This window comes from Grammomys surdaster, unplaced genomic scaffold, assembly GCF_004785775.1.
Source record: "Grammomys surdaster isolate TR1022 unplaced genomic scaffold, NIH_TR_1.0 125889, whole genome shotgun sequence".
NCBI lineage: Eukaryota > Metazoa > Chordata > Mammalia > Rodentia > Muridae > Grammomys > Grammomys surdaster.
In genome coordinates this window covers 1,152,061-1,176,260 of record NW_021620714.1, presented here as the reverse complement: position 1 = coordinate 1,176,260, position 24,200 = coordinate 1,152,061, and the positions used below count along the sequence as shown (strand labels likewise).

Sequence of the window (24,200 nt, the reverse complement as noted above, 5' to 3'; positions counted from 1 at the left end):
TAAAAGACTCCTGGAAGGAGTCTATGTCTGTGGAGACTGATGCAGAGATTGGAATCTTGCAGGTTCAGAGGCTAATTACCTTATCTTGGGCCAGTTTTAGCTTCTGGAACACCCACTGCTTGCCTCACTCTGTATTGGAACTAACATCTTGTGATAATACACAAAAACCTCTTAGAATCTATTGACTTAGCAGACCACTAGCTTCTGCCAATGCTAAAGCTAAGAATGTCATCAAATAGCATTTACACCTACAGAATAGCTCCCCGACCTTGTTGTACTTGACTCTCTGGTGTACCCACCAATGTATTTAAACTTGTTTTGATTTATAACTTTCTTTGTTCTGTGAAACTATAAAAACTTCATGTGGGTTGGTGAGATGGCTCAGCAGCTAAGAGCACTGGCTGCTCTTCCAGAGGTCATGAGTTCAATTCCCAGCAACCACATGGTGGCTCAAACCATCTATAGGGGGATCTGACGCCCTCTTCAGGCAGGCAGATGAATATGCAGCAGAGCACTCATACATTAAATAAATAAAATTAAAAAAAAAAAAAAAAAACAACTTCATGTAACTGCTTTCACAGTGGAACACGGAATTTAGGGTAACCTAAATCTGTGTTTCCAGGCCATACTCACTTAGAATGGCTTCAAGAAATCATATCTCTTATTTCCTTTAAGATGAAAGGTGGGAGCTGGCCGGTCGTGGTGCATGCCTTTAATCCCAGCACTTGGGAGGCAGAGGCAGGCGGATTTCTGAGTTCGAGGCCAGCCTGGTCTACAGAGTGAGTTCCAGGACAGCCAGGGCTACACAGAAAAACCCTGTCTCAAAAAACAAAAACAAAAAACAAAAAACAAAAAAGAAGAAGAAGAAGAAGAAGAAGAAGAGGAGGAGGAGGAGGAGGAGGAAGAGGAGGAAGAGGAGGGAGAGGAAGAGGAGGAGGAGGAGGAGGAGGAGGAGGAGGAGGAGGAGGAGGAGGAGGAGGAGAGGTGGGGTTTTTAGCCAATGTGCCTTCAAGTCTCTTATTTTCCCTTCCCTTCCACCTTCCACATCAGTCAGTTGAGAGTGGACTGGGAGGTGAACCTTCCACAATGAGGAATAGCCAAATGCCCTGTGTTAGAGCTAAACGATACAGCAGCATCTATGCCATGCATGCTTGCTAGTCCCTCTTGGCGATATGCCTTTGTACATAGAGAAATTGCAGGGCTAGCTTACCTCTGCTTTGTTCTTGTGTTTCTTTGTGTAACGCCAAGCAAGAACAGTAGTATTCATTTCTAATACCTCTTCTGACCTTTGTAGGCACCAGGCATGCACAAAGTATGCATAATACATACATACATGCAAGTAAGTAAAACAATAAGTATGCATATGTGTGTGTATGTGTACTAAACAATACCATAAAAATTAAAATCAGAAGCAAGCAAGATGACACAGAAGTAAACTTCTTGCTGTGTAAGCCTGAGAGTCTGAATTAAATCCCCGGAACTTCTGATGGAAAGAGAGAACAAACTCCTGAAAAGTGTCTTCTAAACTCCATAAATCTCTCTCACACACACACACACACACACACACACACACACACACACACACACACGTTGTGTTCACTTTTTACCTCTTTATAACAAGATGTCATTCTTGGAAGGTGTCCTGTAGCCATGGCAACTAGAGCAGTCTTTGGTTAATTGCTAAGGGTTGGTTCTAATGCTGTCTCAATTCAATTGGGCTCCCAACAGCCATGTTTCCAGATGTTAAGGGTCTCCACCCCGAGCTGGATTTGATTGGCAATAAAGAATTGCTGTACAGCCAATGGCTTGGTAGGTAGACTGAGGCGGGACCTGGGGATTTGCACGGGCAGGAAATGAGGGAGAGAAAGGAGTGGGAAGAGGAAGGATTGCCTTGTCTCAGAGGGAGACAGATCAGATTTAGAGCTGCAGAAGAAAATGTATCCAAAATGTAGGAGGAAAGAGAAAGTGGCCCTATGGGAGGGGCTGCCCAGAAGGTAATAGGGTGGAGAGTGTCTTGATTGTTAGTTGATGGAGGAGAGTCCAGCAACCTTTCCTTGGTCCTGGACTGCATAAGGAAACATGAGCCAAAGAGTGACCCCAGAAGCAGCCTTCCTCAAGGTTCTTGCTTCAAGTTCCTGTCCTGGCTTCCTTTTAACAATGAATGAACTGTTACCTGGAATTATGAGCCAAATAAATCCTTTCCTCCCCTAAGATGTTTTTGGGCATGGTATTTGTCCCAACAACAGATTGAAAGAGAAGGCACAGTAACTAGAAATACACATGATAGCCAAGTAAGACCTGCACTGTGAATACATAATGAACCATACAATGGTGCTACATCTGCCCATGTTTGGAATGCTATTCTTCTATCTATATTGAACTACTATCACCTACGTCTGTGGCAGCCACATCATTCAGGTGACTCACACAAGTCATGGGACAGGTAGCCCCACCTTCTTTCAAATAGCCCCAAATTCAATGTTTGAAACCATGCTACAGAGAAAACAGAACTAAACAATTAATGAAATGTTTTCCTTCTCAGAAAAAAAAGATTAGTAAGAGGGTAGATGGTTAAATGTTTGATTTTCAAATTTCTTCTCTGCTTGAAGGAAATTGAAAGTCAACAAAATGATGATTATGCAGAACAAACATCACAGGGAAATAAATTTAAGATCCAGATCAGGCACATAAATGCCACACTGAGAATACTTTGTGATATGAATGGGGCAAACTTTATAATATTCTTATATAATCTGAATATGATTAATGCAATTTGGCAGAAGGAATGCCACAGAGAATTGTGCTTCCTGGTAACAAGTAATGCATACATACTGCTCATTACTGCTTCTACTGCAGAACATGGGCTTGGAAACAGCAGTTTAGCCACAGGAAATAGTGTAATTAATGAACAATACACACACAGCCATAAATACCCTAAAACTGCAGGACGGTACTTGTTTTCAGTTATTCTGGGCACTCAATGAGACACCAGACAGAGCTTTATATTTTATACTGTGCACAAGGTCTCTCTTCCTCCTAAGGATTCTGCTTGTAATTGTAGAGGCAGCCAAGAAGTAGTGGGGCACTGACTGTGCCACATGGTCCAAATAACCCATTGCTACTGCCCAGGACTCTTCTATGCAGGGCGCTTTAATCAAATATGTGATGCTATAATAGCTTATATACGTGTAAGAACGAGGAGCTTCTGAAGAGCTCATCACGAAAGCAATTTTGGATGGATAGAGCCTAGTTATACCAACAGAGGAACTAGAAGCAGGCTTTCTGTTTAACCGTTGCCAAGGGTTACTTAACCTATTGTACTTAGACTCTCAGTCCTGAATGGAGTACTTCCTTCCTGTCACCTGTACCTCAACAAGGCAGGACTCTCTAATTTCAATTAATCAGAGAGATAACAAGTCATCTCAGGGGGAGAGGCATAAAATAAAGGACCCAGTGAAACAGTTAAGAGAAAAATAAAACTTACATATGAACGGCCCTCAGGGGATCACAGTATGTGATGGAAAAAAAGCATGTAATGAAGAGTATGATAGAACACACTTGCCGGGCGGTGGTGGCGCATGCCTTTAATCCCAGCACTTGGAGGCAGAGGCAGGTGGATTTCTGAGTTTGAGGCCAGCCTGGTCTACAGAGTGAGTTCCAGGACAGCCAGGACTACACAGAGAAACCCTGTCTCGAAAAACCAAAAAAAAAAAAAAAAACACAAAACACTTGCACAAGCAAACACTAGTAAAGTTAAAAGGAAAATTTTTTCAAATATGGCATCTAGATACTTCAAGAAGCTGCCTTTTAAGAGATGAGATGCGGGGACCCCCACTGGATACAGAGACATCACATCAGGCTGTGTGACACAAGAGAGTTTTCTAAAGCTGAACTTGACAAATATCTGCACTGTTAAGTAAATTCGTGGCTGGAGAGATGGCTCAATGGTTAGGAGCACTGGCTGCTCTTCCAAAGGACCTGGGTTCAATCCACAGCACCCACATGGCAGCGCACATCTATCTGTAACCCTCTTCTGGCCCCTGTGAGCACTGTATATATGAAGTGAAGTATTTAAGTACAAGTATTTAATAAAATAGAAACAAAGAATCCAGATGAAGAACAGAGCTGCAGGGTCAAAGTTCTTGGGGGAGACCATGCTTGTCTGGGGCCTCGCTTTCCTTAGGCGGAGGGAAGACAAGGCTGCTTGCTGCCAAGCTTCTCTTCTCTCATCACCCCAGTCAACCACAGATACTATCGGGATAAGGAACGACACTGTGCCTGCTTATCCTGCTTACAACTGTGACAGAAAAGATCCAAATCCACAGGTCATCCTCACCCCACTGCATGTCTATATATCCTTTAACTCAACATCTTTGAACTCTCTAACTCTGAAAGCCTCCCGCTGTGCCTTCTGGAGGGCTCAGCACAATCACTGGGACCCAGCCTCCACCTTGTCTTCCTACAGCGCTGGCCCACTTAGGATGCTGCTTCCACTGACACTTCCTAAGCATGCTAGTGCTTCTGTCTCAAAGCTCTCCAGACTTCCTTCTTTCATGCGTTTTAAGAGTCTCTGTATCACTGGCCTCAAGTGATATGATTATATACTCTTATGTTGATATGATTATATGTTTTGGTGTAGTTTTATTCATATTGCTTCTGCTGGGATTCCTAGATATGCAGAGCAGAGAGATCAGGCTTGAAAAGTTTTCTTCCATTATTTCTTCAAAACATTTTTTTTCTATCACCACATTTTATCTATACCGTATCTTACCCATCTTCTCCTGAGATTCCAACCACTTGTAAATTAGGACATCTTAAATGGTCTCACCCATCCCATGGGCAAACAATTCCTGACATTATTAATGATACTCTGTTATGCTTGCAGACAGGAGTCTAGCATGGGTGTCCTCTGAGAGGCTCTACCTAGCAGCTGACTCAGACAGATGCAAACACCCACAGCCAAACAGTGGATGGAGCTTGTGGTCTATTATGGAAGAGTTGGGGAAGTCTTAGGGGGCCAAAGAGGATAGGAACTCCACAGGAAGACCAACAGTTAATAACCTGGATCCTTGGGGCTCTTAGAGACTGAACCACCAACTGAAAAACATACATGGGCTGGACCTAGGCTTCCTCTAACATATGTAACAGATTTGCAGCTTGGTCTTTATGTGGGACCTGAACGACTAGAGCATGGGCTATCCCAAAAGACGTTGTCTGTATGTGGGATATGCTCTACCTGGGCTGCCTTGTCTGGCCTCAGTGGGAGAAGATGCTCCTAGCCTCACAGAGACTTGATATGCTATGGTGGGGGCATATCCAGGGAGCCCCCACCCACTCAAAGGAGAAGGAGAGGGGGAAAGATTGTGGGAGGGGGTGATCAGTAGGGGGCAGTGAGCAAGATAAAATGGAAATAAGTATAAATAAATAAATAAATAAATAAATAAATAAATAAATAAAATAATAAAATGGTTTCACAAATCACTGAGCCCCAGTACTAGATGTTTTAAAAATCTACTTTTTAATTAAAAATGAGATACTAATTAAAATTTTCAACTCTAGAAGTTTTTGGCCTTTTAATACATTCTATATTTCTATTAACACAGTAAAGCTTCCTTCCATCTTCTTAAATACAGATGAGATATATTTACAGAAGATTCTTCCATTCTGGTTGTCATGGGTATAAGCCAAGTAAAGGCTTTAGAATCATTTTTTCTGCCTTCTCTTTTAGAGTGTTTTTGTTTTGTTTTGTCCAGCCTTTGGAAGTTTTTTCAGACAAAATGCCTCTCATAGATCTAGAAATCTATGCACCTAAATCACTGTACCTAAGAATTCTTTTTGCTGGCCTCTGATTTCTCTTTTAAAAAAATTTTTGTTGACATTTATTTTGTGTGTGTGAGCAACTGTGAGCGTCAGAGGACAACTTACAGGAATTATCACCATGTGTGTCCCAGGGATTAAATTAAGGTTGTCAAGCATGGCAGCAAGTGCCCTTACTTGCTGAGCCATCTCACTAGAATGTGCCAGTTTATAACTATTCTGTTGTTTTGAAATGGTTTCATGGAATCCATATAGACCGGGAGCCAAATGAGACAGAGGACAATCTTGAACTCCCAATCCTTCTATTCCCCTCCACAGTGGTTGGGATTACAGGTCTGTGTACCACTCTTCTAGTTTAGAGGATGCTGGGGATGAAGCCAGGGCATCTGGCATGATGAGTGAGCATCCTACTGACTGAGCTACATTGCTAACTCTGAATTCATAACATGCTGTACTAAATATTTCATAAATAAATCCCCTGTCATACATGTATACTAACACCAAGTCTTGGGTCTCTGTGGAAAAACATTGAAACAGATGGCTATAAGCTATTGTAAACAGGCAGCTTTTGTGGAAATTTACCAGCCTGAGTAGTCATAGACCTTGTAAATAGGTAGCCTTGGCAGGCAATACCAACTTAGATAAGGACAAGCGAGTCATAGGCAGAGTCACAATGACCTGTCCCCTGAACCTTCACCCAGCCGATACCCTGTTCTGAAAGATATCTGTATTCCCCCTGAACACCCACACTCCAGTCCCATTCCCTTCCCCACATCCTGCCTTTCTGTGTTTATAACCCCTGTGTGAATGAGTATAAATTACAATTTGATTTAAAGAAAATAAATAAAGATAAAATAAATAAATAAATAAAACAAAAATAAATCCCAACAGCAGGTTCAGTACCCACTTCAATGCTTTATGTTCCTAAACACACATATTACACACACACACACACACACACACACACACACACACACACAGAGCCCAGATTATATTTGAATACGCCTTAAGCAGCTCCATAGCTGGACCACTGCCTAACCTCCACACAGTTAATCCTCTGGACCCAGAGGACTACCTAGCTTGGCCTCACTCTCCTGGCTCCTTCACATGGTGGCCATCCATGCTTGTCTGTCCTGCACTCTTCTCAGGCATGGGGCCTCTCCTCTCCTTCACATTCTCCTGGCATCTCCTTCCTTCCTCTTCTCCCCATCCCAAGCCTAAGGAATCCTAAAGTCCCGCCTCTGTCTGCCCTGCTCAGCCATGGGCTGTTTACTAATCAGAACCAAGTGGGGACAGGTTCCCAGAAGCTATGTGCAGACATTCCGGTGCAGTTTTTTGGGGAACATAATTAGCACTAGAACACAAACAGCTACAACAACCAAGTCTTCATCTTAGGAAAACTGATGGCTTCTCCGTCTTTGCACTGCTCCTCTCCAGGGAGTTAGCTGAAGCCATCATAAGGACGACTGCAGTACCCAGTCGTTCACTGTCTGTGACCCATGTTTCATATGCTTTTTTGTTATTTTGTTTCAGTGAAAATCAGTTACTGAATTTCCCCATCAGGCTCCATTAGTTACTTTCTGCTGCTGTGATATAAACCACGACCAAGGCAACTTGCAGAAGGACTAGTCTGGTTTACAGTTCCAGAGGGTTTGAGTACAAGTTGTCAGGAGCAGCGTGGCAGCTGGCAGCAGGAAGCTGAGAAGCCACACATTTATACAGCAAGCATGAAGCAGAGGGCAGACTGCAAGTGAAACAAAGCCTTAAGCGCTCAAAGCTCGTCCCCACTACATACTTCTCCACAATCTCTCTGGAGGCTCCACCACCAACTAACCAAGTGCCCAGATACCTGAGCCTACGGGCAGGGAGGGGCACTCCTGACTCAAGCCTCCACACTCTACTCCCTGACACCCTTAGTCTCACTGCAATATCATAAAGCAAAACACATTTAGTCCAACTTCAGAAACACCCAGAGTCTTTAACAGCTGCAACGATTTTAAATGTCTCTTCCGAGACTCAAGGAAATCGCTTAATTGTAACCCTCTGTAAAAGTCAAAAAAAAACAAATTATATACTTCCAACATTTAACAGCACAGAATATAGATGACCACACCAAAAGGCAGGATTGAGGCCCATGATTTTTAAGCCAGTAGGCGGCACTCCTGCATCAGCTCCTGCCTCTAAGTTCCTGCCCTGTTTTGACTTCCTGTCTTGGGTTTCCTAATAGACTTGTAATATGTTCGCTAAATAAACACTTTCCTTCCAAAATTGCTTTTGGTCATGGTGTTTCATCACAGCAACAGAAACCCTAAGTAAGACAACCATCTACTTGTTACATTCTGCCTGCATTTTTACAAAATCACATCCATGACGATCTGAATTACAAGCATCTGGCTTTTCAACCGTGACCTCTCCTTCCCATTTATTCCCTCTCATACACTAACAACCATGACAAGAAAATTTTTATCTTATAAAGAATAACAAATGGGGCTGAAGAGTTGGATCAGTGGTTAAGGGCATTTCTTCCTATGAATGACTCCCAGTATCCACAGAGGGTCACCACCTCCTCAGGCACCAAGCACACAAATGGGTATACAGGCACAGAACATAAAACAATACGATTCCTTCTTTTGTTCTTGACTCAGCTTATATTCCACGGTCCCTTTTTATATCACTCTCAACACAACCCTTTATTCTTGTCATAGGCTTTTTTTGGTCCTATTTTCCTAATGAAACACACATGTACACACACAGTGTACATGTGCACAAAAGTACATTTCTGCTCTTGCCTAAAGAGACATCTCCAATAGAACAAGGCGGTAACCATATAACTATGCAGATTCATATCAAATTAATAATCAACCATTTAAAGTAGGCATTCAATGCTGAGACAATCCAACCACCACCTTCTAATCAATCTGAGACATAGGGCAAATTAACCGCCACCTATTACCTGCATCTATTTGAAAAACATCGTCTTGTCTTCTGTTACGAGTAAGTATTAGTTGTCAAGGCTCCTAAGGCCAACTAGTCTGTGTTGTGAAGAATGCATCTCATCATGTTTATACTAAAGCAGTTACATCAATTCCTCTCTCTCCTTCCAGCATCCATTTCCCTCTTCCTCGTGCATCCATAAGGCTACTGTATCACTGAAATATGCTTCAAGTTCTTTTACTTAACAGGAGATTCTCAGAGGCTACATTTCCTCTAGCTGTTGCTCAAGTTCTCTTTCCCCTGTACAGTATGACTTCTGAAAGGAATGCCTACACTCACTGTCTCCAACGTTTCTTTCCCATTTCATTCTTACCTCACCATGGTACTCCAGTGAGGTCTTTCAAATGACACCGATGAGCTTCATGTTCTAAATCCAAGGCTCCATTCTGTCCTCACTTATGGGTTCATTCCTCTTTCCCCAACTTCCGCATGCTGGGATGTTCCAGGCTCGAGCCTATTCTCAATCTCTACCACTCTCCACAGATATCAAACCTAGCCCCCAAATTCAAGATCCACTACAACTGACAGTTCCTACACACATTATACATATCGTGCAGGCCTCTTCTCTGAACTTCTTATTTATATACCCAACTGACAGTTTCCTCTATCTTCACGAATATCTAACAAGGATTTCAAATCCCCAATCCTCATGCCATTTCTCTTAAATATCTTTCATTCTTTTCATAATCTTCCGGTGTCTGTGTCTCTGTGTGTATGGGGGGGGGGGAGGAGAGAGAGAAGAGAAATGAATGAGAGAAGAGAGAGAGAGAGAAGAAAAGAGAGAGAGAGAATGAGAGAGAGGTCTCGCTACAAGGTAGCACTGGCTGGTCTGGAAGTTACTATATAGACCAGGCTAGCTTCAAATTCACAGAGATCAGCCTGCCTCTGCCTCCTGAGTGTGGGGATTAAAGGAATGTGCCACTCACTACTCCTGGCCTCCCTTCCATAATCTTATAAATACCCTAGTAGATTAAAGTTCTAGTCTCCCTGTTACTAGAAAGTTAAGAGATGCATTAGCCTTCTCTTCCTTCACATGCTATATATCCAACACATCAACAATACTGGTGAGTCTACTTTCAACAAGCATGTCCAGTCTAACCTCACCTCAAACCCTCCACTGCGGGTTGGAAGCCAGCACTGGCTCCATCTCCCACCTGGCCTTTCCTACTAGACTAAGAGGTCTTCCTACTCAGGGCAATAGCGGAGTCATCTTTCCTCCTCTGTTCAAAGCCTCACAGCTAAGCTTACTTCTAAGAGCCAATGTCCTTACAGTGGCTGAAGAGCCTGAGCCAGCCTCCCTAGCTCTTTGACCACACCTCTGACTGCAGCTCCTGTCCCTGGTGCTGCTCTAACCTGGCAGGCCTTACAGCTCCATCTGGGATGTGACAAACAAGGATCTTTGCCATAACCATTTCTTCAGGCTTAGTCTGTTGCTGTGTATTATAATCCTAGTGAAAGCTCATGGTTAATAGCTTTTGTTCTGCAAACTTTGTTCCTTAATTTGAAACTACTGGTGTCTTAGTGTGGGACTGCGTAAGGGTACCTTGGTTCCTGGCTGAGCATGGGTCTAGAACCCCAAGACTCCAAGGGAGAAACGGCAGGCCACGTCCCCAGAACCCAAAGTCCTGACAAACAGTCTTGTCTCCATAGATCTACATTGTTCAGTCACGTAGGCCATTACAGCCCCTCCCAAAGTACACAGGTAGAGGGCGTGACTACAGGCCTCAGGCCCTAGGGATTTACATACTAATGAAGGCCAGAGGGCGGAGCAAATTAAGCATTCTTCCCAGAACTTCCCCTTTTCTCTCTCCCTATTTAACTCAGGTTTGCCCTGAGTTTCAAGGGGGTACATCCAAATCCATCCACCATCTGCCATGAAAATAAGCCTTTTTGGAACCAAGAACTTCCTCCTGTCATTGGGGCCTGCGTCACCAAAGCCTCCAGCCTTTGGAACTCCAGACCTTCTCCTGTATGTGGGACCTGCCGTGTGGAAAGTCTCCAGGACTCCTCCACTATGGCTTTTTACCCACATCTTAGTTAGGGTTTTACTGCTGTGAACAGACACCATGACCAAGTTGGGGCTGGCTTACAGGTTCAATGGTTCAGATCATCATCAAGGAGAGAGCATGGCAGCATCCAGGCAGGCATGGTACAGACAAAGCTAAGAGTTCTACATCTTCATCTGAAGGTTGCTTGTGAAAGATTGACTTCCAGGCAGTCAGAATGAGCCCATAGTGACACACATACTCCAACAAGGCGACACCTCCTAATAGTGTCATTCCCTGGGCCAAACACATACAAACCATCATATTCCATTCCCTGGCCCCCTATAGGTTTGTTCAAACACATGAGTTTATGGGGGGGCCATACCTAGCCATAGCATAACAAAAAATACATTTAGTTCAACTTCCAATGTCTCTATAGTCTCTAGTAGTCTAAACAATGTTAAAAGTCCAAAGTTCAAAGTCTCTTCTGAGATTCATCCAATCACTTAACTAATCCCCAAAGAAAGACAGGAAACCAGCTGGGCAAGCTCCAAACTCTGCATCTCCATCTCTGATGTCAAAGTAGTCTTCAGGTCTCCAACTCCTTTTTCATCTTTGTTGACTGCAAAGAACTTTCTCCTGGGCTAGTTCCACCCCGTTAGAAGCTTTCATCAGCAGATAGCCCATGGCTCTTGAAAAATCTTAGGGTCTCCAAGGCAATGGCAATGTTACAGCTTCTTGTTTCAATGTCTGGGATCCATGGTCTTCTGGGCTCCTCCAAAGGCTGGCATCACTTCTCCAGCTCTGCTCTCTGTAGCACACTCTAAGCTCAGGCTGGCTGATCCACTCCATTGCTGCTGCTGTTCTTCGTGATCATCCCATTGTACTGGTATCTCCAATACACTGGGGTCTTTTGCTGCAACTAGGCTTCACCAATAGCCTCTCATAGCCTCTCTTAATGGTGCCAAACCTCAACGTTTTTGCATGACCCCTTCAGTCCTGGGCCATCAACTACAACTAAGGTTGCACCTTCACCAATGGCCTTCCTTGGTCTCTCCCACAATGCCAAGCCTCAACTGCTCTTCACGAACCCTTCATGCCTTCAAAACCAGTACCACCTGGGTGACTTTTACACATTCCAAGTATAGCTGCAGCATGAGATACAACCTTGGCTATCTCTGGAACACAATTTCTTTGTGCTCACAGAAAACATTTTCCAGAAGATTTCACTTCAGTGATGCTGGTCTCTTCTTAATCACCATTAATTTCTTAGCTCCAGCTAGCCAGCATCAATTGTCCCAGTAGTTCCTTCTAATTTTCACTCTAAAGTCAGAGCCACATGGCTGAAGCTCTAGAGTTCCAATGCTTGCAGGAGCTGGAACATGTCCCCCTTGTTCTATTATACTGTCACTAGCTTTCTGTTTTCCAACTCCTAAGCTTGGCTGTCCTGGATCTTTCTCTGTAGACTAACCTTGAACTCAGAGATCTGCTTGGCTTTATCTCCTGGGAATAAAGGTGTGTGCCACCAAACCTGGATCTATATTTAGCTGGGTAGGAACTTGCCCCAAAGACACACTCCCTTAATCTGGTATCTCCTACAATACAGGATTCAGCTCCATTTCATTTCTTGTTGTCCCTTTAATACTCGAACCATATATTTTATATTTTTCCTTTCTAAGCTTGCTATACTTGTTCAAACATTCTTCATGAGACTTAACCAAAGAACAAAGTCTCTGCTGGGCTTTTTTGAGATTTCCTTTGTCAATGCAATTAATATAAATCTCTTCATCTTAGCCTTAGGTAGACTCTTCAGACAAGGGCAAAAAGTAGTCACATTCTTCACCAAAATACCACAAAAACAAGTCTTTATGCCACATACTGAAATTCTTCTCCTCTGAAACCTCTTGAGTCAGGTCTACACAGTTCAAATCCCTCTCAGCAACAAAGTCTTCCATACTCCTACTAGGATGGCCCATTAAGACCCATTTAAAGCGTTCTACCACTTTCCAAATCCAAAGTCCCAAAATCCATTCTCCAAAGAAAAGCATAGTCAGGGCTATCACAGCAATACCCTAGTATCTGGTACCAACTTCCATCTTAGTTAGGGTTTTACTGCTGTGAACAGACACCATGACCGTGGCAAGTCTTATAAAGGACAACATTTAATTGAGGCTGGCTTACAGGTTCAGAGGTTCAGTCCATTATCAAGATGGGAGCAGGACAGCATCTAGGCAGGCATGGTGCAGGCATAGCTGAAAGTTCTACACCTTCATCTGAAGGCTGCTAACAGAATACTGACTTCTAGGCAGCTAGAATGAGGGTGCCCATACCCACAATGACATACATACTCCAACAAGGCCACACCTCCTAATAGCACCACTCCCTGGGCCAAGCATATACAAACCATGACAACTGGTTAAATAAAAATGTCTACAGCCAATTACTGGGGAGATTAGAAGTAGATGGGTTTTGAGTTACCTGGGTAGGGGGTTGCAGAGAGAGGGGAGAGGGGAAGAATGTGAGAAGAGAGAAGGATGAGAGCAAGAAGGGGGGAACACCATGTGAGATGGACTCTGAGTACACAGCCTGAAGCAGCAGCAAGTATTTGGGGTACACCACTGAGGAAGTGTCCAGGCCAGCAGTTAGGAAAGTAGCCAAGCCTCAACTTTTTTGCATGACCCCTTCAGTCCTGGGCCATCAACTACAACTGAGGCTGCACCTTCACCAATGGCCTTCCTTGGTTTTTCCCACAATGCTGAGCCTCAACTGCTCTTCACGAACCCTTCATGCCTTCAAAACCAGTACCACTTGGCTAGTGAGAGGACTGAGAAGCAGAGAGGACCGGCAGTGCTTTGGAGAAACAAACAAAAGTACAGTAAAGGATGAAGGGTGTGTAGTCTGGTATGATCTAGTGTGTTCTAGTTTATGTAAGCTGTCCCACAGGCCTCTCGTGGAAAGGTGTGATTCAGTGGACACCTGAAGGAAGAGGAAGCCTGGCATGCTGGACAAGAATGTCTAGAGAAAGAGAATGGCTGCAGTTGGTCTAGTTTAAACTTATCCCCGACTAGCTTACCAATGAATGAATGACACTCTGACTATGGTTATTTTATTTGGCTTTGACTCTCTAGCCACAGACTCTGGGAGCCTCTGGTCCCAGCTGACTTACATATTGCTATTGCCTCAATCGCTCTCTGGCTTGCTTTCCAGGGTGCAGAGGCTTGGCACTCTTTTTTTCTTTTTTCTTTTTTTTTGGTTTTTCAAGACAGGGTTTCTCTGAGTAGCCCTGGCTGTCCTGAACTTACTCTGTAGACCAGGCTAGCCTTGAACTCTTGAACTCAGAAATCCGCCTGCCTCTGCCTCCCAAGTGCTGGGATTAAAGGCGTGAGCCACCACCGCCCAGCAGAGGCTTGGCGCTCTTATCTCACTAACGAAGTCTTCAGTTTCCTGGCTGGTGAATGGAAAGGGGTGGAAAGGTACGATGCCCACTTTAGAAAGACGACAGAGCTTCTATGCTAAGCAAATGAGAGCTACACACCTCCCAGGGAGCAAGCCACTGAAAGGGAGAACTCACTGTGTGTGGGAGCAGTTGAGACACCAGCATTATGAAAGTGTCTTAACTGCTCCCACTGAAAAGGAGAAGTATGCCTAAAAGAAAAAGCTTTTGGGGACGGTTATATGTGCGTACCATATGCATGCTGGGGAGTCCCAAATTCTAGTACTCACTCTCCAGCTCAATTCATTTTTTTATTGCTTCAACCAATGGAAAATACAAAATTAAATTTACCATACAGATATAGGAACTATGAAATACTCCCCAAAGCAACTTATTTTCTAAAGGGAGCAGTAACAACATAGACAGTCATGGATGATAGATGCACTCATGATAGTACACTAAAAACTAACATTCTATAGCACAAAAGCAAGAGTAATAAACTTAGAGAATAACATTAAAATACTACTGAAAGAAGAAGTTTAAAAGCATTTTGTTCTGTTGAACAAAAAAATTAATTTTTGAACTGTTTTGGACTGAGTTCCTACACTAGAACCCAACAGACCAGACCAAACCGAACCAAAATAAGAGTTGTTTTAGTTAAAACACCATGACCAAAAGCAACTTGGAGAGGAAAGGATTCATTTCAGCCTATAACTTTTAGGTCACATTCCATCTCTGAGGGAAATCAGGGCAGGAACTAAGGAACCTGGAAGCAAGAACTGAGGCAGGAACCGGAAGGAAATATGCTTACTGGCTTGCTTCTCATGGCTTGCTTAGCCTGCTTTCTTATAGCACCCAGGACCACCATCCCAAGGAGGGCACTGTCCACAGGGGGTTGGACCTTCCCACATCAATCATCAACCAAAAAAATGCACCACAGGGGTTGGAGAGATGGCTCAACAGTTTAGAACATATTCTTTTTTCTTTTTTCTTTTTTTTTTTTTTTGTTTTTTTCGAGACAGGGTTTCTCTGTGTAGCCCTGGCTGTCCTGGAACTCAGAAATCCGCCTGCCTCTGCCTCCCAAGTGCTGGGATTAAAGGCGTGAGCCACCACCGCCCGGCCTAGAATATATATTCTTACAGTTCTTGCAGAAGACCCGAGTTTGATTCCCTACACCCACATCAGCTTCTCTCTCTCTCTCTCTCTTTCTCTTTCTTTCTCTCTCTCTCTCTCTCTCTCTCTCTCTCTCTCACACACACACACACACACACACACACACACACACACACGCGCGCACCCCACTACAGAGGCATTTTTCTTTAAAAGGATTCTTTCTTTCCAGATGACCCCAGCTTGAATCAAGTTGACTTAAAAACTAGCCGGGCTAAGAGTCATTCATGCTAAAGTTAAAGTAAAGCTTTAAGGAAGTAGATAGATCACAAAACAGACCAGTCTTTCCTGAACAGGAGATTTCTAGTAAGTCAGTATCATAAGGAAGTCTCCTCTGCTTTACCACCTAAAAAAAACGTGGCCAGGAACAGTCCACAGTTAACAGTCAGGTCCTCTGTTCTGTGCTCTTCTTTATACCCATAAGACCCAGTGCGGCGGTGGGCATGCTCGTTCTGCTGTGTAGAATGGAGAGTATCTCACTCACCAATCAAAGAAAAAATTAGTAAGGCTATGGATAAGCCTGTTCTAATTTTGTTTTTAGCTCTGTGTGTGTGTGTGTGTGTGTGTGTGTGTATGTGCGAGAGAGACAGAGAGAAAGAGAGAGAGGGAGAGAGAGAGAGAGAGAGAAAGAGAGAGAGGGAGAGAGAGAGAGGCGCGCACATCTGTGTTTGCAGCTGCATGAGTAGCCAGAGAAGTACACTGGTCATCTTCCTCTATCACTTTCCACCTCATTTTTAAAGATAGTCTTCCACTGAATCTGAAGCTCAAGGGATCCTCCTGTCTCGGATGCCAGGCTCAGCTTTTACATGGGTGCTCAGGGATTTGAACTCAGGTTTGCTTTCACTCACAGCAAGCGCTCCTGCCCACTGAAACATCTCAACTCCTCAACTGTTGGAGAGCAACAGCAACTCTTAACACGGCCAACTTTTAAGGGAGCACCTAAGGAATTTCCAGATTTGAAAAAACTAGAATGACTCTTAAGACAGAAAACAAGAAACAAATAACAGTGAAAATATTAATGAAGCCAAATAAAATCTGTAATTCAGTCTAAAAGCAAACAGAAAGCCCCCAAACAAACCAACAAATCCCCCATTCGGTGTACTGTAGGAATCATCCTGGAATAAGCACCCCACACCAATGAAAAGAGGGAGATGTCACTCATGGAAGCCAGGCCAGCCCCTGAAATACTTCAAACCCAGGTCCAGTTTGTATTCTCAGTTTATATCCAAAACCACAAGGTGGGGTGAGCAAGCAAGCTAGGTCTTTACAGAAGCCACTGAAGCTGTCAGCGGGTTGTTACAGTGACCCATTGTTTCAGCTATTTCTCTAGGTCATACTATTTCAGATGGCAAGTGAAGTCATGCTTGGAAAACAGACAGATGGTACAAGCAGTGCTTTAAGTCACTAAATGCAGCAGCATCTAATAATTGGTCTCTTCTACCTTATCCTACGTCAAGTGCTTGTTAGAATTCTCTGCCAGCTCTTCCTAGAAGAGCTATACCAGTCGACATACCCTTCCTCTACTACACACTTCTTCCCACTAGCAGATCCTGAAGTTACACCACAGTCCTTTCTGCTAGAACTATATACACTAAATCTACAGCTCTCTTACCTGATCTCCATGTGGTCTATCGGCCTCAGTTTTTTTTTTTTTTTTGAAGCTTCATCTTAAGTTTCATGACTTTTACACTCATTACCATGGTTGTCACCCGACTCTAATGTCATAATGTTATCCAGTTTGCCAAATGACCTCCTTTAAAAAAAAATGAATGCACAGGACTGAATGCTAGTGTAGAATATATATCAAAGCACTCATTTTCTTTTGGATACTACTCTTCCAAGCTTAGAACTATCTGCCTTTCTTTCCTGTACCACAAGTGGATCATGAATGTATTCAGTCATCAGTTTTGTTGTCTCTTCCACGTGGGTTCCTGTAGCATCAGGAAGAGTGGGAACACAGCTGGACTTTGTTCTTTCAATAACAGTAGTTAGAGGACAGTGTTGCACCAGACAATCACAGCTTCATATCAACCTATGTTCCACTCTTACTTTGCTGGTAATGTTTGTGTTCACCAGATTCCTATGTTGAAATCCTACACACAGCTAAGTGACTGAACTAAGAGGTGGCCGATTGGAGATGAAACAGGTTTCTAGGGCAGAGAGTAGACAGTTGGGGTTACTGCTCTTATAAGAGACCCCAGAGAGATCCCTGGCTACTTCCCTTGTGACATTACAAAGAAATGAGCATTGTATGAATGATGCTCACCAGGTAAGCATTTGGCTTGATCCTTCATCATCTTGGACTTCCCAGTTTCCACAGGGATTATAAATAAATTTTGTTTGTTTTATAAGCTTACGGCTGTTTGTCTACAGACCTGTAGACTAAGACAATGTCCCAAAACTAATCAAAGAATCCATTGCAAACAAACTCATAAAAGGCTGAACAGAAACAAAGCAGTTTCTGACCATTATCCAATGCATACCTAAGAAGTCTAAATCAAGCACAACAGCCTCCTGGGGGTTTATTTATCCTCTGGAGGAACAGTTCAACATCTTGACTCTTTCCACTCTGGCCTTTTCCTCCTCACCTCACAGAATCACACTGGCAATTGGCAAAGTAAGATGCCTGGAGTCCCTAACTGTAAGAGAGCCTTCCTGCATCTGCGATCTTTATCTGAGAGTAATAAATCCCAACTGAAAAGTCACCTAGGCGGAAGCTCTCGGTTTACCTGGGGATCAACCTTCCAGAAACCCAAGCGTCAGACCTGAGTTTCCCAATAGTCATCCAGGGCTGGAGTCCCCACGCCAGCTCATTACCCCCTTACATCTGGTCATCACCGGTCTCTTCTGATCTTTCACCCTCAGCACCCTAAATCTCTTTGAAATCAAAACATGAGTCACTTTTGTCAGGTGTCGAAAACATTCACATCAAGTACACTGGATCGCTCTGATGTCCACAGTATACAAAGCATTCCACATCTGATGATTACCTAAATCTCTAGTGTGGCATAAAGGGCGTCACACAAAACATCAATACTTGGAAAACATCCTCCTTATTTGTCGTTTTGGGGACAGAGGGTTCCCGAGTTAGGAATGGGATGCAAGCTACACTGGGTCACCTCACACAACCCCTAGACCAAGCCCAAGGAGGCACAGGCAGGCCCGGATCCTGGCAGGCGCCAACTCCCAGAGAAGGGACACGCCCGCGGGCGTCCCGGATCCCTTACCTCTCTTGTCCAGCAGCCACATGAACGCGAAGCAGGGCAAAAAGCCTATGGGCCCCCACAGGACCAAGAGCGCGATGTCCCATCCTGAGAAGCCATAGGCCTGGCGCGCCGAGTTCTGAATGGGGCCCCAGGTGTTCCAGACCAGGCCCTGTGCGAAGGCGAGGAGCGAGAAGAGCAGCAGCACCAGCCAGCGGCGCCCGTACACCCTCCCGGGGCCCGGGCCCGCTGCGGGCAGCACGGCCGCCGCCTCCCGGCCCCTGCGCGCAACCCCCGGCGCAGGCCCGAGCCCCGGCCCCAGCAGAGGCTGCCGCTCCTCCTCCTCGCTGCTCCAACCCGAGCCCATGGCGACGCCGCCCGCCGGCCCTGCCCGACGCGTCCCGGTGGCCACAGACCAGCCGGGAGCTGACTGGGCGGGTGGAGCGGGAGCCGGAGTCGCTCTAGTCCTCGGCCTCCCGGGCGCGTCTGCTGCGCCTGCGCCGCCCGAGCCCGAGGGGAGGAGGCGAGGCGGGATCCACCCTGCTCGCTGGGAGCCCAGGAATGCCCCGGGGAGAGAAGCCGGGGACCCTAGGAGTGGAAAGGGTGGAAGATCGCGGCGGGCTGGGAGGCTGGAGCGAAGGAGGCTGAGTCAGTCACTCGAGGGTTGCTTGGAGGAAGTGCCCAAGTTTACATCACGTGCCTTAAAAACAACTCGCAGACCTCAGGTCACTTATCCCAGTGTTTGGTTCTATATTAGGCTTACTTTTGTTTTTATTGGGGTTCTAACTGCAGATATTATAGAGGGCTGGATATTGAGGTTTAGGAAGGTCTCAGGGTATTGTATCATGAAGACCATTTGGTTTTGTATGTGTCTTACGTATCCAGTGAGATTATAAACTAGCCAATTTTCTTTCCCATTTTCTACCCATTTTATTTGCCATGAAAAGGGGTAAATAGCATGGACTGTGTTAAAATTAGAAGACAGTGGCCTAGATCTATCTCTTGGTATGATGTTTATCAGACAAAATAAACGGCAAAAGCTGGAGGTTGTGCATCTCTTGACCAGATAAACATTTGTTTGTTCAAATGCACAAATCCAGAACCCTGATATCTGCCTGTGTCCTTGAAAACTACAGGCAAGCAATTTGGCATATCTGGCTCAGCAAATGATTCACAGGGAACGCCTTCAAGGGACACTGCCTGAGGTTCATATTCCCAGGCAGCCACGAAAACTAGCTGGGATGACACAGATGCCAAGGGGACCAACGAGGTGGAAGAGCAGGCAAGCCAGCCCGCGTTTCCCTAAATCGCTAGTCCCACTGAGGGAAAGCCAAGGCAGAAATGGAGGATCCCACTAGAGCAAGAGAACAGAAGAGAAGCTAAGCCTGGAAGAAAGAGCAGTCACGGCCCAGCCCACGTGCTCCGCGCCTTTCAGTATCCAAAGAGCAAAACAAACGGGCGTGGCCACGCCCAGCGCCATCACGTGACCGCGGGAGCGCCGGTTCCGGCAGAGGCAGAGAATCCTTCCTGTGTGGAAGCCGCAGATCCTGGTGGTACCTCTCACCTGGCGCTCTCTCCATCCTTGGCGCGGTAATCATGGCAGCAGGCTGCGAGGGGAGCGCGCCCCGGACCCTGGGCGAGAGAACTGTGGGGGAGGAAGGTAGGTGCGAGCCAGGGCCTCGGGAGTGCTTCCGTGATGCGGATGGGAGCAGTTCCATCCCAAGTCTCTCCCGTACTTTGTTAGGCCTGGCAGAACATGACTTTTTAGAGAATGTGGCTTCTTAACGTCGTGCCGATCAGTTTTCTGATCGAATGTAGTCTCGGTGTTCCTGTACCGGGACAACTACCAGTGTGGAGTTAGAAGTTCCTCTGAGTGTTCCAGGATAGCTGACCTGTGAAGGAATTTTGTGATTCTCTTGTCTGTGCCTTTCATTTTCCATGATTAAGTGCTGGGATTCCAGGTATATGCGACCATAGCTTTTTATGGAGATCTCTGGGGAGTTCTGCGGACTTGTGCACCAGGTGTTTTTATTTGACAGTCTATCTCCTCTGCCCCAAATCATTCTCTTTTTTTTCTAAACCAATTTTTTTTTATGATAATGTGTCCTGTATTCTACTTTAGGCCTCTCTTACCCACCATTCTACAGCAATGTTGGACTTAGAACGTAGACTAAAATTCAAGCTCTAAACCGTGATCTACATACCGTAACCCCCTTTGATTTGGGGTCTGTAGTGTTTTATAAAACAAAAGTGAGAAAGAATATGCTTGGTGGATGTGTAGTCAGGTGTTGGGTAAGGGGGTGCCTCTGCGGGCCCGTGTTGAGGCATTCCTTCCCCCTGAGGGACCAGCCACACCAAGGTATAGTACAGACTAGAGTTTATTCAGGACATGGGAGGGGAGTTGAGGGAGTAGAGACATGCAGAGAGAGGGATAGAGAGTGAAAGAGTAGAGGCCGGCTATGAGCACGTGGAGGGGGGGAGGGGAATGGAGAGAGGGTGAGCAGCTAGGGCCAGAGAGCAAAAGAAAGAGGAGGGGCAAGCAGCCCCTTTTATAGTGAGTCAGTCTCACCTGGCTGTTGCCAGGTAACTGTGAGGCGGAGCCTAGACAAACCGCCAGCAAGCAGGCCTGTCGATGTCTCTAAGCACCTCTTCTGTTTGTTCACTCTTAAATTAAAAGTTTTAAACTAGCCATACAATGTGGCTTTCTCACGACAGTTCGCTCGTTCTTGACTTTGGTCATTTCCCTCTCCATCATATTTGTCCCTCTCATCTCCCAAGTTTCAAAGTGTGTAAAGTGTGTGAGCATCTAAGACCTCTTAGTACATCAAACTGCTCCGAAACATTCACCGTGATTGTCACCACCATTAGCTGTATTAGTGCAGCACCCTAATTCTGTCAACATTGGCCTCTAATCGGCGCTCATTCTGCTAGATGTTAAGCACTTTGAGGAAATAACCTGTGGTGGTTTGAAGGCTCATCTATTTAAATGTTTGGTTTCTAGTTGGTGGAATTCTGGGAAGGAGTAGAATAATGGCCTTGCTGGAGGTGTGTCACTAGGGGTAGGCTTTGAGGTTTCAAAAGTCCATGCCATTCTCAGCGCTCACCACTTATTCCTTGTGGACCAAAATGGAAGTTTTCAGCTGTTGCTACAACTCCATGCTTGCCTAACCACTGCTGTGTTCCATGTCGTGATGGATCACGGATGCTAACGGTCTTAGAGTTATTGTTTCTATGAAGAGACACCAAAACCAAGGCAAGTCTAATAAAGGAAAACATTTATTTGGGGTTGGCTTACAGTTTCAAAGGTTCAGGCCATTATCATCATGGCAGGAAGCATGGCAACCTTTAGACAGACATGGTGCTGGAGGAACTGAGAGTTCTACAACTTGATCCAGAAGACAGCCAGGAGGAGACTGTCTTCCACACTGGGTGGAACTTTGAACCCTAGAAGATTTCCAAGCCTGTCTACACAGTGACACACTTCCTCCAACAAGGCCATATCCAGTAAACTCTTTATAAGTTGCCTTGGTAATGGCATCCTTAGAAAACTTTGACTGAAGTTGGTACTAGGGGAAGGGTATTTCTGTGACAGACGTGATCATACTGGTTTGGGGGGAATGTAGAAGACTTTGGGACTCTGGGTGTCAAATCATGGCGTTAGAAAAGCAATAAGACAGAACTGATAGACATTTCATTTACCACTGTGTGTCCAGTAGCACATACGGTATCAGACATGTAATATGTATGCTGAGTGAATGAATAAGGGAATCCCAGCCAGGTAAGGTATTATATATCTGTACCCCATAACATAAGAGAGTGGATGAGGAACTCAGTCATTATTGGCCACATAGCAAGTTTGAAGCCAGCCTAGACATAAACCCTCTCTCAAAGAAAATGAAAAAAGAGCCAGTGAGACAGTCAGTGAGTAATGTGCTTACTACCTGTGTCTGGCAACCTGAGTTGACCCCCTCTCCCACCCCCAGAAGTGAGCTGGCCTACGGCTGCTTCTATTCTAATGCTAAGTACTGGCTAAGTGATTTGGTAGCCTGCAGCCAATAGCTGGGGAAAAGAGAGATGGGCCTTGTTTAGGTTTCCTGGGAGGAGCAGGAAGGGAGGGGAGCCACCTGGCCTTAAAAGAGTGTGCAGGAGAGAAGAAAGGAGCCATCATGGGTTACCTGAGCCATAAAATATGGCCATGTGGGCTGGCCAATTGGAGTTAGTAGCTGCCCAGATGAAACATAGAAAGTAATAATGCCGTTATGGATAGAAAATGGATTCTAACAGCATGGAGGGTAGGCGGTTGGCCAGCTACTGTGCTGCTGCATGAAGCGTATTAAAAATATAAAGGTGGGCTGGAGAGATGGCTTGGTGGTTAAGAGCACTGACAGCTCTTCCAGAGGTCCTGAGTTCAATTACCAACAAACACATGGTAGCTCACAACCATCTGTAATGGGATCTGATGCCCTCTTCTGATGTGTCTGAGGACAGCTATAGTGTACTCGTAAACAAAATAAATTAATTTTTAAAAAATATATAAAGGCTGTGTGTGTCTTTTATTTGGGAACATAAATGGTCAAAGGTGGAACCCCCTGCGCTGAAATTTTTAAAGTATCTTTTATTATACCCTTGTAACGGTAGAGAGACTTGATACTTTGGTTGCCCTCTGACTTCATGTGAGCCATGGCACGGGCATGTCTGCATGCGTTCTAATAATTTTTTAATTTAAAATTAAAAACAAAAACTATACCAGGTCTAGGGGTAAGAGGAGAAGAAATGTGAGAAGGGTGTGAGGAATGTTGAGGACAGAAGGATGATGTTTACTTTATGTCCAGTTACCTGGACTTAAAAAATAATGTAAGTTTTTGAAGAGATTTGACTGTGGGTGTCATATGATCAGAAGATACAGGATAAGTTAGAGGGGATGGACAGAGTACTTAACCCCCTGTGCCTCAGTTTCCATTTTTATGTAATGTACAATTATTGTAGAAATTGAAGATAATTTATGTAGCTAACCTTAGTGTCTGGCAGGAATTAAATATCGGAGAATGATAGCCATTTTTAATTGCTGACAGCAAGTGCTGGAACTTGGGAGTGGAGGCCAGCAGTGTACTCCTTGTCTTGTTTATTGAAGGCCTTAGGTCCGATTCCCAGCACCACAAACGGAAAAAGAAAGTGCCGGCTCCCGTCACTAACTGACTGAGGTAAAAGATGGGAGGTGTTTCTTTTCCGGCCTTTTGAAAAACAAGGTATAAATTAGTGTGCAGAGTTTTGAGTACAGTGGTTCTTGTTTCACTCAGCCCATTTGCACTTCACCCAAGGTCCTCTAGTACTGGACATGCTACAAACAGCAGAAGTCAGCCTGAGACAGGGACTCTGAGGTCAGTGTCTCGTGCCAATGAAGATTAAAGACGCAAACTCTTCTCAGATGATGCAAAGTGGAAGCAAGCTTTATTAAGAAAAGTTACAGAAAAGTGGGGAAAACGAGAGTGGGAGGGGTTTCACTAGAGAAGAAAGCTGTTGGAGTTTTTATAGGACCATGGCCATAACTGGACAAAGGAATCTCTATTGAGATTGGTTGGTTCTGGAACTATCGTAGGC

At 44.8% G+C, this 24,200-nt stretch overlaps 2 protein-coding genes across 2 annotated transcripts in view; one reads left to right on the top strand and one right to left on the bottom strand.

Annotated features, from left to right (window-relative positions):
* The window catches only part of Slc49a4 (solute carrier family 49 member 4), a 76,715-nt gene extending 57,621 nt beyond the window's left edge, over window positions 1-19,094 (bottom strand). The window contains exon 1 of the mRNA XM_028752317.1: window positions 18,627-19,094. Within this exon, the coding sequence (XP_028608150.1) occupies window positions 18,627-18,969 (343 nt within the window). The 5' untranslated portion in view covers window positions 18,970-19,094. The remainder of the gene's footprint in view (window positions 1-18,626) is intronic.
* A 1,051-nt stretch (window positions 19,095-20,145) lies between these two features.
* Hspbap1 (HSPB1 associated protein 1) overlaps window positions 20,146-24,200 on the top strand; it is a 47,138-nt gene continuing 43,083 nt past the window's right edge. Inside the window, exon 1 of the mRNA XM_028752260.1 lies at window positions 20,146-20,262. Coding sequence (XP_028608093.1) covers window positions 20,199-20,262 — 64 coding nt within the window. The 5' untranslated portion in view covers window positions 20,146-20,198. The remainder of the gene's footprint in view (window positions 20,263-24,200) is intronic.